The sequence below is a fragment of the Tetrao urogallus genome (assembly GCF_951394365.1).
Source record: "Tetrao urogallus genome assembly, chromosome: 8".
In the NCBI taxonomy this organism is placed as follows: domain Eukaryota; kingdom Metazoa; phylum Chordata; class Aves; order Galliformes; family Phasianidae; genus Tetrao; species Tetrao urogallus.
The window spans coordinates 13,845,291-13,862,333 of NC_136821.1; the positions used below are offsets into that span (position 1 = coordinate 13,845,291).

Below are 17,043 nucleotides of genomic sequence, written 5' to 3' on the forward strand. Positions count from 1 at the left end.
TTTTTTTTTTAAACTTTTCCTTTCTTCTCTTTTTTTCTTTTCCTTTCTCCTTTTCTTTGTCCCTTATTTATCTTTTTTGTTCTGTTCCTCTCTTTCTCTTTTTTCTTTTCCTCTCTTTTATTCTTCTTACATGAGATGAAAGGAATCGGAGTCCTGGGGCGCAGGGAGGTGCGGAGGGGAGGGTGGAAGGGAGCCTGGGTGGGTGGTGATGGGGCAGAGGGAGGGGATGCGACTTCACTCCACGTTGCTGCTGTCGAATGCGTGACACTGCAGGTCTCCACTCAAGTAGTCAGTCCCCGGCAGCTTCATGCCATATTTGTCCACACACCAACACAGCCCACGCTTCCGTCCCCGGGAGGGCTTGCACTGGGGAGAGACACACAAATGCAGAGATGAGGAGCTTGCCACCACCCTCCAATGCCTCCTTTGTGCTAGGACTGAGGCTCAGCCTCGTGCTTTGCTTCTTTTACTTCATCATCTCCATCTCCCAGCTTGGAGCTCTCCATTTCCTTTTACTCCACCTGCTCCTACAGGATGCTAGACTCAGGCTGGAGGATGCTCTGAGCCACCAACAAGGCCAACCCCCACCAACCATGCCTGGAGAGGCTTACTGCAATCTTCCCATTAGCCCAGTAGAAGAAAAACCTCAATTCTCTTCATCTGGTTGTGACAGAATAAAGCCTCTCTGTGTGGGGAGCATCCCTGCCTCTTTAGGGCTCTTACCTGCTTCCTCTTGTAGAATCCCTTTCGGTCGCAGTTGGGGAGATGCACAGCACGAGGGACCATCCGCTGGCTGCTTTTCAGCTCCTGCAGGGAGGCCTCCATGTGCCTGCGGCAAGGGCCCTGTGGGGGAGGAATAGAGTATGTTAGGCAGAGAGCCTTGAGCTGCGAACGTCCCCTGGTCCCTCCTACCGGCATCCCCTGCCAGAGGCACAAAGCCCTTCCGCAGCCCCCCTTCCATGGGGCAAAGTGGGCAGCACCCACCAGCTCAAATTCTTGCCGGAGCTCGGGGATGACCACGCGGGGATGTGCTGTGTTCTCTGCCATGCCCACAAACTTGGCTAAGGTCAGCTTCTTCCGGCGGTCCTTCTTCAGAGCCTCAGCTTTGAGGTCAGAGAGGCGGCCGTGCTTGGGCCGGTAGGCCTTGGGTGGGTAGGTCTCCTCCGTCATCTCCGATGTGGTCGGCTCCTCATGCTCACGGGATTCCCGTTCTGGAAGGAAAGGGATACAGAACTGTCAGGCCTCCAGCAGATGACAAGGGTTTTGCTTGCCCAATCCTGTGCCTAAAGATGCTCTCCTTGAAAGCCTTTTTCCATCTCCTTCCTATAGCCCTGGTTTTATCCCAAGTTTTTGGGACTTGGTGTGTATTTCATGTGATCCCAAGCTCAGGACAGGAAAGTGTCTTTCTGGGCATGGAGGAGCTGGGGGGTCTTGAATGGGATCTTACATACAAAGCCACCATGATTCTCAGTGTTTCAGTAGAGAATGACTGGTTATCTGGATGGTTATCCCTCACCCAGAGAGGACCAGAGAGGACACAAAATGTGGGGGAGAAGTCCCTCTTTAGCAATAGCAGGAGGATTAAGTGATAAGCTCACATCTCAACCTTGCAGATGCAAGAACAAAAGCCAGGGATACTCAAAGACAAGATGACTCCAAAGTCAAGGATTATCGATTAGCAAAACTGCCACACTGCTGGACAGACACATTGGCAGTGATGCTGAAGACACTGACCAAAGTCGTCAGCCTGCAGTGATGCAGGTAAAGCCAGAGGCAATGCTGCAGAGTAATGTTGCCTGAACACAGCTATCACTGATGATACCAGGGGCAAGGGAGGAACACATTTAGGCTCTGCCCATGGCCCTCTGCACCCCCTCACATCGCCTCAGCATGACCTGCGCTGGATGGATGCAGTCAGGAGCCCTACTCGGATATATATAGGAGAGAGCTGATGACAGTCTAAACTTAGCTGACTTGTGACCTTTAGTACAGCCACCAGAGTGAAAAAGGGCTATATCTGGACTAAATCTGAATACGGTTTAAAGCTCCTGAGGCTGCTGTCTCCCAGCCCGTGGTTCCCAGAAGTCCAGTACTGATGCTGCCAGGTTTGTGCTGGGACCAACAGGCAGGCATGGGAGAAGCCACTGCAGCAGGATGACAGGCACCAGAGAGGCTGAAACAACAAGGAAGACAGGAGTGACCCTGCAGGTGGCTGGCCCACCAGGCTGCACATGGGTGCATGCAACCTGTGGGTGGCCCTGGAGATGGCTGAGGGGACAGGCCAGTCACTGGACTCCGACTTTTCAAAGCTGGCAAGATTTCCATAGACACATATTTACTAAAGCAGCCTCCTTTTTCTTTCTTATTTTCTTTTCTTTTCTTCCTATTTCTTTCTTTCTTCACAAGAACACAGGTTGATCGGCATACCAGACTCAGCACCCTCCAAACTACCCAAAGCAACACAAATGATCCCATCCATCATCTTTGGGACTTGCATGTATATCCAGAACAGGATCCTCTTGCCAATTTGCCCCATGACATTCATGTGCCCATATTTTTGCCTTGTTGCAGGATTTCAAAGTCACTCCTCTATTATAAAGAGATAATGGACAGGGGATAGGGAAGAGATTGATTATATTGGGAATGCACAGAGTGCAATCGAAAAGCACACTTTGCCACAAGATGCTGCTGCAGTCCAAGGTCTGAAAGGAGCCATGAGACACCCTCAGTGAACAAGCCCACCCATAGCAGTGATACACTGCCTCTTCTGTCCCTGGAGCCCCCTGGCACTGACTGCTAGGGCATATCCCTGAGCTGCCCTTTCGTAGCAGGCAACCCTACAAGAACAAGACAGGTTGCAGCTCATTACCTGTGCAGTAACAAACAAGAGAGGCATGGTTACCTGGACAGCCCTGAAATAACAAACAGGACACAGTAGTGAGGATTCAGAGAAACAGCACAGAGTGTCCAGTCCCCTGGAATCGTGATGCAGTGGGTGTTTGCAGCAGCTTGTGTCCACTCATATGCTCAGCAACTTGAGCTTCTGCAAACACCTTGTTCCTCTGCTTCCTGCAAGCTGCCAGAAAGCCAGAGTGGGCTGGGAGCCAGGGGCTAATGTGGAGGAGCCCTTTTGGCAAGAACAGATGGGAAGCAAAGGAGCTCTGCACTCTGCAAAGAGCACAAGGGCTGGTGAGCACTGAAAGCTGCCCAGCTCCCACCTGAGATCAGCTCTTCCTGCAGAGCAGAAGCAGCAAAGGAACCAACACCTTTTGACTCCCTTGGAATGCAGACAGTCATGGAGGAAAGAACAGTGCCTGGTTTAGGTCTGTATCTCCCAGTGAGAACTCCATAGATGCCTTTTCTCTGCCCTCTGGTGATTTTTAACCTAATTTCCTCCAGCAACAAGGCTGAAGCTCATGCACCTGTCCATCTGTTCCCTAATTGGATACTAACAAGCCAATTTTGACAAATTGAAGGGCAGAGGTCCCTGACATACAAACTCCTGACAAGCTCTGGGCAGATGGTGAGAGACCTTCATGATGTCAACATGAGGGGATTGTCAGAGTTGGGGCAGCACTGTCTATCACCAGTCCCTCCCTTGCCCCTCAGCCATCTGAACCTGCATCAACCTGCAGCCACCCCATGCCACTAGAACCGTGTCAGCATCTCCAAAGAATCGTCCACCAGCCCATCTTTACCTACTGGCTCGTTCCTCAGCCCCTTCTTGCCTACAGCCAGGGCCAACTCCAATCCACCCTGGCAACAGGGGGACAGCCTGTCATCTCCTCACACCTGGCCCCAACCCAGCTACATCTGGTGACTGGGTTGTGGGCAGGCTGTGTGCAGAGGCAGGGCTACACCTCCCAGCCTCAGCTCCATGGACAGCAGGAGGTGGGTGGGTCTCACCACTGTCATCCCTTCTACACACTCCTCTACACACTTCAGGAGGTCATCATTTCTCAGCAGATGTCCTAGACTCGGTGGCCACACTGAAGAGTGACATTGCTGAGGATACTGACTAGCCTGGAGGTGGAGCTCCAGCTGCAGCCATCTCAAGGGGATGGTGACCCTACGGCTAAGGCAGGAGACTGAAGTCAATTCAGAGCCACCTCATGACTTCGTTTCTGGTCCTGGTGCTATGGTACCCATGGAGGAACCAAGGAAAAAGCAGAGAACAGCTGGAGACCAACCTGCAGGGCTCCAGCATGCGTCAGGTCAGCAGAAGGGCTGTGTTGCTGATGTCCTAATTTGTACAGGTTCCCATCAGCCCTGGGAGGCAGAATGTACCTTTAGCTGAGTGTGGGCTGTCCCCTGCCCTAGGGGCTGAAGGCTTAGCGTCAGGGCTGGCCAGGACAAGTTCTCTAGCAGTCCTTCCCTCCAGGAACTATTTCCACCGTTCCAGTGTAATAGGGACACAGAACAGCAAAATACTGGTCACAGGGAAACCATAAATTTCTTCTGCTGTCCTCGATAGTCGCCACCTGGGACAGCCTGTGCATCTCCTTACACCTAGCCCCATCCAGCCCCGCCTCTCTCACGCTCCAGAGGTTTTGGACACACATGAAGCCCACACAGTGTGCGCGTGTGCACGTGGGTGTGTGAGAACACTGCCTCCCTGCCCATTTGCACTGCAGAGCTGAGCAGGAAGTGTTTTCCAAATGACTGGAAGGCCTGAATTTTTGTAATTTCCATTGGTTTCTGGCAGGAAGGTAGGAAAAGTACCTATTGACTGCTGCTGCTAATGATCCGTGCTCAATACATCCACAGGCCACTGCTAGAGAACTTGCTGTCCTGTTCAAAAACTGGAAAAAAAGCCATGTGCGCCTAAGAAGTACAGGCACAACTATTGCCTCCAATCTTTCTCAACAGCCTATTTGATTACTATCATGATTATTACTAATTACAGCACTAACATAATACACCATTTAAATAGGAAGGTGCTAAAGAAAGATACAATGGGGATCTTAGTTAAACTTCAGCATGGGAAAAACAGCATTTCTCCATCTCTATCCTTTCTGCTGTTGCTTCTGGCTGGGCAGCAGAAAGCAGCTTCCCTTGGCTGCTTGTGGCTGGGAGAGGAGAAACATTGGTGCTGCCCCTGAAAGCAGCATCAACACTTGCAGGTAATGTAAAAGATGTGCCTATTTTTCTTTAGATTGGATTTTATGCAGGAATTCTGGGCTCAGGTCTCTGGCCAGTAATAATTCACTTTGTGTATTTCCCCTGTTTGTCCTGACTCCTGACCCACACTAAAACTTGGGATGGGCAGGCAAGTTCTTCTCCAGCCTGCACTTACATCTTTGACCAAGAGATGAAAGTAAAAATCCCTCCTTCAGCATATAGGGACAGTGTTTGCATTCCCAATGGGCAGGCAGGAATGGGATGCAGAGCAGGAGGGTCAGCCCATCTTGCACCCTTTGGCAGCCAGAGAGCACAACTGAGCAAAAGCATTGCTGAGCTCCCCAAAGTCCACAAGGACCAGCCTATTCACCATCCTAATAAAGAAAAACTCATTTACATTTTCACAGCAGGCACAACTTACAGCGTGGTGATGAATGACCCCCAGCCCTGCTTGGATGAGCACAGAGCTGGCTCCGGCATGATGCCCAGGGCTGGGGTCACTGCCATGGACCACCGCCCGGTGAAGTCAGCCAGTGATGTCAGGCGGCCGCAGCGGCCATCCAGCCAAGGAGGAGGAACAGCCAGGGCCAGGGATGCAGGCTGCAGCCAGTCCCTCCACTAGCCCAGGGTGTTGGCTGCAGGAGAGCCAGCTGCAACACAGCTTGGACTTTTGACGAACTTTTGTGCTTTTGTGGAGATTCAGTGGTGGGTCGGTGTGGGAGCACGCTTGTGAGGCTTGAAGGCGATGAGAGACTGGGAGGAGGCACCACACACTAAGAAGGGCTGGAAAATAGCAGCCTGGCTTGGAAAGGACAACTTCTGCTGATGGCCATCCCACCCCCTCTGAGACCACAACATGTGCAACAGGCATTTACAACAGACCTGACACAGAAGCTTTTGGATGGCTAAACGCCATGTCTTGGTCATTGTGGGGATATTGCACCCTCCAAACTGCAGTAAGCCCCATCATTTGGCTAAGGTTCTGGTTTTAGGGTGGAACATCGCATTTCTGGAGGCCGCAGTCTCTCCTCCTGTGACTCCATTGGTCTCACTTAAGCTGAAGTTAAGAAAGGTAAATCCCATTGCCTCTTCAGTATGGGTCTATCTGAGGATTATGATGCACCTCTCATGGGAAGCTGTGCCAAACTGTCTTACATATACAGGTGCACTGTTAAGAAAACCCACACTCTATTTCCTTCCTATTTGGAATTAGCTAAAGAGCTGCAAAAATAAGCAAATTACCTTTGTGACCTGGTGACTGATGCAAGTAAGTCTTTAGTAGTCAAAACACAGTCCAAAAACTACAGATGCTTTTGAAAAAGAGCTTCGGGATACCTTGTTGCCTTAAATCCCTATGACAGCATGAAGAATGTCTCTAGGACCTTACTTTCTTGTGCTACAGAGACAATATTTAAGAGAAGTCTATGGCCTGGTGGGACCAAGCTCAGGGAGGGGATGGAAAAGCAGCCAGACGGCTAGAAGTACTCAACTCTAGGTTAAGACTTATCTCATTTTATTAAGCTGAGACCCAGCAGGATGCTCAGGAACACCTGAAGAGCCTTGGAGACAGATGGCAAAGGGATGTACTATGCTGGGGCTTTTTTTCTCTCAAGGTATTGCTTGAGCTTTGCTGAAATAGCCTGGAAGACCAGCTCTTTTCTCAGGAGATTAATGTCTCAGCAGAAACCTGTGGATGCAGATTCTGCTGCATCAGCCAGGGCTCACCTGCAGAGCGTGAATATCAGGTGCTTGGGCTGCCCCCAGGTTCACACAGGATTCATGGGAAAGGGAGATCATTGTCCTGATGACCTTGGTGTCCTCACACAAAGCCGGATGGAGAAGAAATGCAGCTCAGCATGTGGGAAGAAGCTCTCAAGGGAACCAGCTTGTGTTTAGTTCTGCTATGGAAGCAGAGGGCCTATCTGTAGGAACGGATCTCCAGGTCAGCACTAGTTCTATGCCCTGCCAGCAAATGCCAAGAAGGTGGGAGAGGTAAAGCTCTGGCAGCTAGAAGCATACAGAAGGATCAGTGCAGTTGTGTAACAAATGATACTTCCCTGAGCTGACTTTCCTTGCTGCAGCCACAAAGTAAAACTCCCTGGGAGCAACTCTCCAGAGCAAGTAGAAAAGCAGGTTTAGATATGGGTAGCTCCATGACAACATTTCCTTCCCTACATGTGCTAGCTGTTAGTTCAGCAGGCTCCAAGCATCCACGCTGTGCTGGAAGAGCTGGGCTTGGGTATCAGCTGGTGAGCTGGGCAGTTTCTGACCTAACATGCAGAAGCAATGACTGGGGCTCACCAAGAGGTGGTGTCTTTGCTTTGGCTCATTCTCTCCAGAGAGCTCTCAAATCTGACTGAGATCAGTTCTCAACACAGGTTTTAGAGTTTGCACTGTGTATGTAAGGCACACAGAGTTGGGGTGAGGGTTTGTGGTTAACGTCAGTGTGACCAAATTTGTGGTTCACTGTGGCAATCCAATTGTTTCTGATAAGATGCAACCTAAAATACCCAACAAGTAACTGGGTTAGGAAACTTTTCAGTCTCTTCCTCCTAAAAAATGAATAAACATCCATCTATCTCAATTAAGTAATGTTGATGTGCACCATCTTGAAAATTGCAGGCACTCTGCTTCTAGATAGCTGCTTGTATCAGCCTGACACTTCGTGAACAAAGTTATCTGCCAGGGAACTGAACTGGCAGGTGGAGAGGAAGGAAGTATTTCAGGATCAGATTTACATCAAAAAGCTCCTGTAGCTGATGCACTGATGATAGGAAGATAAAACATATTTCTTTCACATCATCTGGAGTCTGCAGATGTTTCCCATTCCATATGCTGAAGCTGCAGAAGAATCTGAGAAATGAGTTGAAGAATGATCCAGAGAAATCTAAATAAATCATCTTGCAACAGCATAGTGACCAAGATATACTTTTTCTTCCTGGAAAGGATGAAATCATTGAGTCTTTCTTAGTCTTGTATGCTTTCCAACAAATCCACCCTAGTGGCAGATTCCACTGGTTGCAATAAAGGCACTGAAGAAGATATCATGCTGCCAAGAAACTAAGAGCAGAAAAAGTGGAGAAGGAAAACTCAGGACAGAAGATTGCATGACTGTCTCTGTAACTGATGGTAAAAATCTGGAGAAGCTCCCAACAAACATCATTCAACTGTTTACTGACAGTTTCTCCAAGAGGCTTAGCTGTGGCAAAAAGAAAGGAAATCCCTTCATGAAAAACAAAAGTGCTTTCTCATCTTCTGAATGAAAACAAAAGGGACTGAACTGCTCATCTGGCTACCAGCTGAGACGACCTGAAAAGCAACTGCTGCTGGGGTTTTCTTCCAACCCTTCATACCTCCTTCCTTCATAAGGAAGCCTTTTGCCTCCCTGTAGAAGGAGGTGAAGGTGTGTTTGATGGAATCTGGAGATGCACCTGTTTGAGATGCTGAATGAGAACTGGTCAAACCCCACAAATATTTCACACGTGCAGCTATGACTGCAACCTCCCGCTGAGCCTGGAAGAGTTTCTAGGACTTCAGCCCAACTTTCACAGCTCTGCCTTAAACCAGATGGAAAAGATCTGTGAGATCACTCATTGCTCATCTCTGTGTCAGCACCAGATGACACATTGTCACATGTACTGTCCGACCTGACTTTTATGAGCTCCACTGATGAGATTTCCACCTCTGCCCTCAGGCCTCCCTTCTGCTTCCTTAGTGGTCCCTCTGTCAGAAAGCTGGGCTGGGTAGGTCTCGCCATTATTTCATCTCTCCATTCACTTAAGAAGTACCACAAAACAGTACCAGAAGTTTGATGTTCGCACTCCGGCAATATTGCTAAGAAGAAACTCGCTCAAGCCTGAACTGAACTGTTGCTTTTGCCCCTCCTTGCCATCTCCCTCCCTGCACTGTACTGTGGCGTAACCCAACCAACTTCTCTTGGTCCATCAGTATGCAAAGATGCTTTTCAATGTTAAAAAACATCAAGATTTCCTCAATGCAACAAAGTATACAGGATACAGTATACAGGTCTCCATTTGGGGGTCTGAAACTCAGATCACACTAACAGGTCTTGAGTCTTTCCAGAACCAATTCCCTGCTGCACTTTGCTGTTGTTTTTCCCCACAACTTCAAGCCTCCCTGGCTGTTATAAAAAAAAATAACTGAATACTGAAATGGCTATGAAATGATGCAGTAAAATTTCCCCCACTTTTGCTATTTCTTCAGCCACAAATGAAAGGGAATGTTACAGCCACATGGATGTCTATTGTGATTGCTACACGGTTATGAGATTTCCTAATAAAACTTTTTTTTTTCTTCACTTTTCCTGCATCTCTTTTAAATTAAAAAGTGAAAGCCAGGTTCCATCACCATTCACTGGCTTAATTACTAGGGTTTCATCATTAGTCCAATGCATAACATCTAATTTCTTAAGCAAGAATAATGAAAGGGTCTGTAAATTCAATTATCTTCAGAGGGCAACTTCCATCCAGATTGGAAAAAGAAAATATTTATACTGTTTTTTTTTTTTAAAAACAAAAAACAAACAAACAAAAAAAAACTATAGGACAACTTTGCCCCCAGTATTACCTTTAAGATACATTCCTTCTCTTGTTTAGCTGGAGGATCATTTCCTAAGTATCTGTCAGGATTTCCTTCTCCCCCTTAAATAGCAACCAGACAAGCTATCTCCATCAACATAACAATTATCTCCATCAGTGAACCAGTGTCCATCCAGCAAGCAAACAAACCAAACTCTGCAATAACAGCCCTCAAGGCGGGCAGCTTGGAATTGCTTTCAAAATGCAATTGGAAATGCTTTCCAGTCCTACAACAGCATCTCTAGGTTTTCCTCTTCAGTCTTTCGAAGACTGAGGTAGCTGGCTCCCATGGAGGGGATTAGGTGCCTATGTTGCTCTGGATCTCAGTCATGGGAAAAAGGTACATAGCATCTTTCAGGATCAAGCCTTGCTTGGGAATGATGCGCAGCCAGTGGAGCTTGGACTGATGAGCAGTTTGCACACTTGTCCTGGAAACATCATAAGCAGACAGCAGATCCTTCAGAACATGCTGAGAAATAGCTTCCTTGAGAGCAAACTTGCCTACATCAAACCACTGAGAGTCCCAAATTTCTGCAAACACATTATGCTGGCTCCTGCTAGGATTAACTGCGAGCAGGTGGATTGACATAAACACTAAGGGGTCCCCTTAGATCACCAGCATCAAAGAACCACTTCAAAAACAACATCTTGCTGAGAGTTGCCTTGGCTACACAGCTGAAGGAGTAGAAAGAGAGTGTTTGGTGGGGGGAGCAGTGGGGAGACGACAGGGGATTTCACCACTTTTTCATCAGATGTGATGTGACCCTTCCCAGACAGGCTGACACACAGTGTAACCTGTGCCTGGCAAACTGCAGTGGCATCCCTGGGGCCTGGGACCATGAGCACAGCTGTTCTGTGGCCTCCTGGCCTCCAGCACATAGCCCTGAGGGCACCCAGCCCGGAGGTTGCCCTCTCCTCCTTACAGCAGAGCATCCTTGTGACTTTTGCTACACCTGTCCTGAGGATAAGCAGATTATACCAATCTTTTTTTTTTTACCTGTAAAAAGCCTCTTTACTACGCAGTTATTATGCAGGCTGCTAGGGAAGCCAAACTCTGTGTCATTTTTGATCTTTGCATGCACCCTATCTTCCTGCTGCATGCCCCTCCTCAACACTGGAAGTTATTTCTCCTGTCCTCAGTTTGCCACGTCTCACCAAAATTGCCATCTTTTCCCAATTCAGGTCTCATTTCCCAGATTCCCAAAGGCCACATGTTACTACCTTGGCAAAGAGAAGCTTGCGGACTCCCAGCACCAGTCACCACAGCTCCCTGCACATATTCTTCAGTCCTGGCATGGAGCAGGAGATGGATGGATAGCCAGAGAGGATGGACAGCCCTCAGCAAGCCACAGCCTGTCCACACCTTCACTGGGCTATCTCCAGTTACTCAGGCTGTCAGAGTACTTTACACAGAGTTAGTCCCTCCAGAAAATACAGCCCACAATTCCAAGCATGGCATGTGAACTCAGATCCATGCAGCTGGCGGAGAACTATCTTGCCTCTATCTCCCCTTACCTCCTGTTGATATGCTCACCTGCTGCATCTCATTGCAGTCCTTAGTGGGAGGAAAGGGTAGGCTGCTCTGTGTGTCAGTATCTGATCTTTATGGCCAAACACCCATGTTCTAGTCGTTAAGCAGAACCACGTAAGAGAGATTTATGTGTGCTTCCAGGAAACCATTCTGCCCCCAAAGACAAAAATGCTGCAGACATTAAATGTTTGTGCAGGCATGTGTGGGTGTGTGAACAAGGGTACATGTATGTGTATGTTCACATGCGTATCTTCCCTGTGCATAATAACTCTGCTGATCAGCAGCCCACGTTGAGGGGCAGGTGTGCTCAAACCAAGTTCCCCTTTCATTTACGTCTGACCTTGAATTAACACTACTAGGGAAAAAATACAGGCAAGATTTGCCATACTATGGGCTATTATATCTGCCCTGAGTTAGTGCAAGTGAAAAACAAGTCACAACATTTTTCTACGGCTTGTCCTCTGTTGCCGGCCTTCCCAGTCTGGGTGAGGAGCACCGGGAGCCACCACGGCCGTAACAACTTGGCGCAGAGCTGTTCAGTGCAGGGAGCAAAGCTCGCAGTGGACGTTAGGAGGAAGCAGAGCACCGTGCTCTGCGTGCAAGTACAGCCGACTCACTGCCTCTCCTCCCTGCTGTACCGACATGCGTGTGCCAAACGTGTGCCAGGCACGGGATGCTGGTACGCGAGCACTGACGGCAGGAGGCACACTGCCTGCCTCCAGCATCCCTCCTAGCTGCAGAGGCTCCCATGTAAGGCCAGCCCCAGCACTGCAGGCAGTGGTACAGCTCTGGGCGGGCTCCCTGGGAGCCGGTCCAGGCTGACAGCCGTGCGCGGGAGCTTGGAGTCGCTCCATCACTCGCGCACGCACGCACGCACAGAGCCACGTCTCTGCTCCGGTGAACTTTGCTGGCACCAGGCAGGAATTTCGTTTGGATCAGCTACTTAATATTCTTGCTTCTTCCTTAGAAACCAGGCTGCCGAAAAGACTCTCCAGCCAAGGCCCCTCCTTTCCTGTTTGAACCACCCCTTGCTCCCACCCCCATACATGCACACCACAGAAACCCAGCTTTCTTGCTGGCACCTGATGGATTTCACCTTTTTTTTTTTTTTTTTTAATATATTGATATTGTTGTTGAAACTTCAGATGAGAAGAAAAATGGGGTTTTTCCTGTTTTGGACAGGAGGCTTTGCAGGCCTGTTCTGTAGCTTTTGCCTTGACAGGTCAGAAGCTCTTTGCACAAAGGATCCTGTGCTTGGCTCTGCACCCCAATCCCATAGCTGCTGCCCACCTCAAAACCCTATATCCACATCCTGCATCTCCGAGCCAAGGGAGGAGGAAGAGAAGCGGGGTGGGGAACGTGTCAGGCTGGATGAGGGACTGCACCCAATGCAAGCTGCAGAAAACCTGGGCTCTGCAGCCCTCCTCCTCCTCCTGCTTCCAGCTGACGCAGCAAAGACAATTTTCTTAGCGCTAATTCTGCACACACCCCCCCCCCCTCCCTTCCCCTCCTGGTTATCATTGGCTCACGGTTTCGTGGGGAAACTTGCCAAGTCTCGCTTGCTTTCTAGAAAGCGAAGGAACGGCAGAGGAGAAGGAAATATTTGACAACCTTTGTTTTTCCAGCAGCCCGTTTGGGGCGGCAGGCTGTGCTCGGTGCCCCGTGCTCCCGGCGCTCGGCCTGACCTTGCTGTGTCAGCAGGAGGAAGTCTGGCGGGAGCGCAGGGCAGCGGAATGGAAAGACGTGGTGAGTTTCAAACAAAACCTAAACCAAACAGAGCAAACCCAGAATCCTGAAGCTTGTGCCATAAATGAAGCTCATTCATGGTTTTTCTTTCTTTCTTTCTTTCTTTCTTTTTTTTTTAAAACCAGGAACATCAATTACAGCGCAGCAGTGGTGTTTGGCTTTCGGTAAAGGACAGTGTCTGGCTGCTGTGCCAGCCAGGACTGCAGGGACCATCCTGTCACTACCTACACATCAGCCTACTTAAAACAAGCATTACCAAAGCCCTTTAATCCTACATTTGCTTTCATTTCCGACCCATTTGCCAGCCAGCAGCACATCCTGCATAGCGTTTCTCAGCACCACTGTGCCCAGCTCACAGAAGAGGAAACTGAGGCACAGTGCCCAGGAGCATCCTGTCCCCACGCAAAACATCTGCTCAGCTGCAGAGCCAAGCCTGGCCTCCAGCCCTGTGCTCCTGCACTGTTCTCCTTGTGCCTCCACCTTGGCTATAAGGAGGAAAGCATCTGTGATTTTCAGCTCAGCCAGCACGAGCGCAGAAACAGATAGAAATGCAGTTAGATCTTGTCCTTGCCACTGTCCCGTAGTTCATTCTGCAGAGTGCCGATTCTTTCTCAGCATTTCACAGCTCAGGGCCAATTTTGGTCACTGATAAATCGGAGGGCCCAGCCAGCTCCCCCAGCACACAGTCCTCGTGCTGCTGGCCAAACTGGCAGAGGCCGGAGCGTTCAAGTCAAACTTCATTTCTTTCCTTGCCCCGTTGCTTAGGAACACGCCTATGAAAATATACTTTGTTCTCACACACTACCAGCCGAATGCCAAGAGAGTTTTTTCCTTCTCCCATCCTCAGGAATTCCTGATTTATTTTTTATTTATTTTTTATTTTTTTTAATTTTTGGCAAAGCTGGGGAGAAACCTGCCACTCTGCCTCTTGCAAAGCATCCCCCACTGGAGCTCAACCAAAACCCACTGAAATGAGCCCCTGTGGCACTCGGGTACAAACTCAAAGCTCAAGTAGTGCCAGCAGTGGTTTTGCAACAAACCTGCACCCTCTGTCCTACTGCCCTCTGTGTTTCTTCTGAGGGTGCTCCCACCCCAAGCTAACCAAAAGCAGCAATGTTACCAGGAGACCAGGCACGTTCTGCATGCAGAGCACCCGCTAAAGGACCAGACTCCTCGGGCAGGTGGAACTTAAGGAGATTCATGTAAGAAGCTAAGAGACAAAGGTCTGTTGGGTATTTCAGACTGCAGAGGGCATGCTGGCTATGTGTACAAGGCTCAGCTCTGCCCTCACTACAGGGCTTGCTGTCCCAACCACACTGCCTCCCAGACATACAACTGAGGGAAATAAACCCAGCGGGTGACACACTGCGGGATGCTCTGCACAGCTCATCTGGGAGTGGGTTCTGAGCTACCTCCTGCACTTCAGGATGGGAAAAGGGCTCCTGGCTTCCTGCTCTGCTCCCCACACGTCCCATGGCTCTTGCTTCGTCCAGGTCCCCTGCAGAAGGCTGAGCTCAGCTTTGCTGTTTCTGGTCAGTTTTAGGGGAGGATAGACACTTTTTGTCATTTGATGCAGGGAAAGTGATATGTTGATGTATATACACACACACACACACAGAAATTGCGTTTGCTCTGAAGGATGGCGCATAACAGTACAAGTAGCAATAAGGAAAAAATACTAAATGCATCAAGATTTATTAGGTGCTGGAAAGGAGAAGTGGACTCTCATTGTGCTGGTATAAGCAGCAGCTTGCTAACAAGCAAAAATGATGTTTTCCTGGGCCAAAAAGACTTGGGGAGCCTTGGTTCTGCTTTTTTTTTTTTTTTTTTTTTTTTTTTTTGCCAAGTGGTTTCCTGGGTCCCTTTGACCCCTCCCTGCCCTCCTGTATGCCATGGCAGAAACACAGAAGTGTTGCACAGGGGGAATCAACCCTGAAGCAGCCACAGATCCTGCAGTGGGAGTGCAGCAAGCATCCAAGTGAAGCAGCACTTGCGTTCATGCTTTTGTCACGTGCAAGGTGCAAGCATTTCAGCTTGGCTTTGCACTAGTGCTACCATGCCAGCCTTCATACTTGCTTTTAATGTGTTCTTTCTGGCTGTTAGCTACACTGTCATTCTTTTTTGCATTCAGATTCCCTGTTCCTAATGCACCTGCTCTTTTCACCTCCCAGTGCTAAAGCTCTTTGCCCAACAAAGATGCCCAGCAGCAGGCAGCCAGGAGCAGGCTGCAACAAGGTGAAAGAGAAAGTCTGAATACCAAAGCAGGAGGGTTTGAGGGATGCAATGATCCCCTGGAGCTCAAGCTGCAGAGCCCAAGAGCAAGGTGGAGAGAAAGGAGGTCAGGGAGAGGGCAAGGATGGAGATGAAGGAAAGGTGGAAAGGATTCAGCTGGGAAAGGACTCAGATGCAGATGCAGCTGGGAAGTGGGGAAAGAAAACTCTCCTAGGAATGGGTCAACCCAGAGGCAGGGGGATGTGAGATGATGCAACAGGAGATTCAGCCAGGGCATGGATGGGAAAGATGGGTAAAGTGGTCCGAAGGAATGGAAGGGCAGCTGAGAGGATGGAAAAAGAGGTGGGGGGGGGGGGAGGTGAGGGGGGGGAGGTAGGGAGGGGGGTGGAAGAGCAGTTGGAATGATGAGAAAGTAGCTGAGAAAGCAGTAAAGCAGTAGGAGGATGGCACAACAACCAGGGGAAGTGGCAGTGGTGGAGAGCAGCTGGAAAGCTGGAAAAGCAACTGGGGGCTTGGGAGGCAGCTGACAGAGGAGTGGGGAGAGGAAGGGATGAGGAAATAGCATAAGTAAATAAATAAGGATGAAAGAGCTGCCAGGGGATGTGAGAAAGAGAGGGAGAAGAAGGGTGGAAGGATGGCAGTGCGACTGAAAGGGTGGCAAAGCAGCTGCTGGTGGTGGTGGTGGTGGTGGTGGTGGAGGGGGATGGAAGAACATGGTGGGGAGGGGGAAAGGAAGAGCAGCTGGGGATGGAAAGAGAACAGAAGGACGGCACACAGCTGGAAAGGTGGAAAAGCGAGCGAGGGCACAGAAGAGCACCTGGAACTCTGGAAAATGCAGCCGGAAGGATGGGAAAGCGGCCGGCGGGGGCAGGGAAGAGCAACCGGAGGGAGGGAGTGGAAAAGCAAGCGGAAAGCTGGAAAGGGAGCAGCCGGGAGGGCGGAAAAGCAAAGCGGGAGGGTGCGGAAGCGCTCCCGGAAGAGGGAAAGGCAGGCGGGGATGGAGGGGAGGGGGGCAGCGGGAGGATGGGCGCAGAGGAGAGCGGCTGTTCGGCCGCGGGGCACTCACCGGCCTTGGCTTGCTCGCGGTAGCTCTTCTCGCTGAGGCAGACGGCGGTGCCGTGGAGCAGGGCGTGCAGCGGCTTCTCCTCGCCCTGGCGGGGCAGGCAGCGGAGCCCTCGGGCGCAGCGCTCGGTGTAGACGCCGCAGGGCTGCCCGGCGGGCAGGGCGCAGGTGAGGCAGCAGCCGCAGCCCGGTTCCTTCACCAGCTCGCAGCCCAGCGGCGGCGGAGGGCAGAGCGACAGAGCTTTGCCGTCGCACGGTTCGCACTGAACGAAGGAACCCAGGCACCGCGAGAGCCCCGGGCAGGCGCCCAGCAGCACCAGGAGCCGCAGCAGCATCGCGGCGGGGGGATGGATGCTGCGGGACGGGGCGCGGGGCTGCCGCCGGCGGGGGCGGGGGACGTCTGCTTCCCGCTTGGCCCCTCCGGGAGAGGGGGAGGAAAAAGAAAAAAAAGAAAACTGGAGAATTTAAAAAAGAAAAGCGGCTGAAAGCGCAACCCCTGTTTGCGGGCACCCCAGGCTGAGGGTTATTCTCGGGGTGCGAGAGCCTCCCGCTTTTCTTTTGGCTGTGGGAGAGGGTCTAGGTTTGCTTTGAGTCTTTTTCTTTCTTTTTTCGCCTGGAAATGGGGACTTGCACGGCGATCCGCGGGAGCGCAGAAAGAGAAAGGGAGGGGAGGAGGAGGGAAAGGGAGAGAAGGTTGCACGGGGAGCTGCAGCCTACAGGTTGCAGGGGTTGGGGAGTGGGATGGGACCGCAC

The 17,043-nt window shown here is 50.4% G+C and overlaps 1 protein-coding gene across 1 annotated transcript; it reads right to left on the reverse strand.

Moving 5' to 3' along the window:
• Window positions 1-234: 234 nt before the first annotated feature.
• IGFBP5 (insulin like growth factor binding protein 5) lies at window positions 235-16,625 on the reverse strand (the record flags this gene model as incomplete). Its single annotated transcript, XM_079539449.1, has 4 exons — window positions 235-366; window positions 724-843; window positions 985-1,211; window positions 16,295-16,625. The coding sequence occupies 4 exons, from the start codon at window positions 16,623-16,625 to the stop codon at window positions 235-237; spliced, it is 810 nt and encodes a 269-aa protein (XP_079395575.1).
• Between the last annotated feature and the right edge of the window lie 418 nt (window positions 16,626-17,043).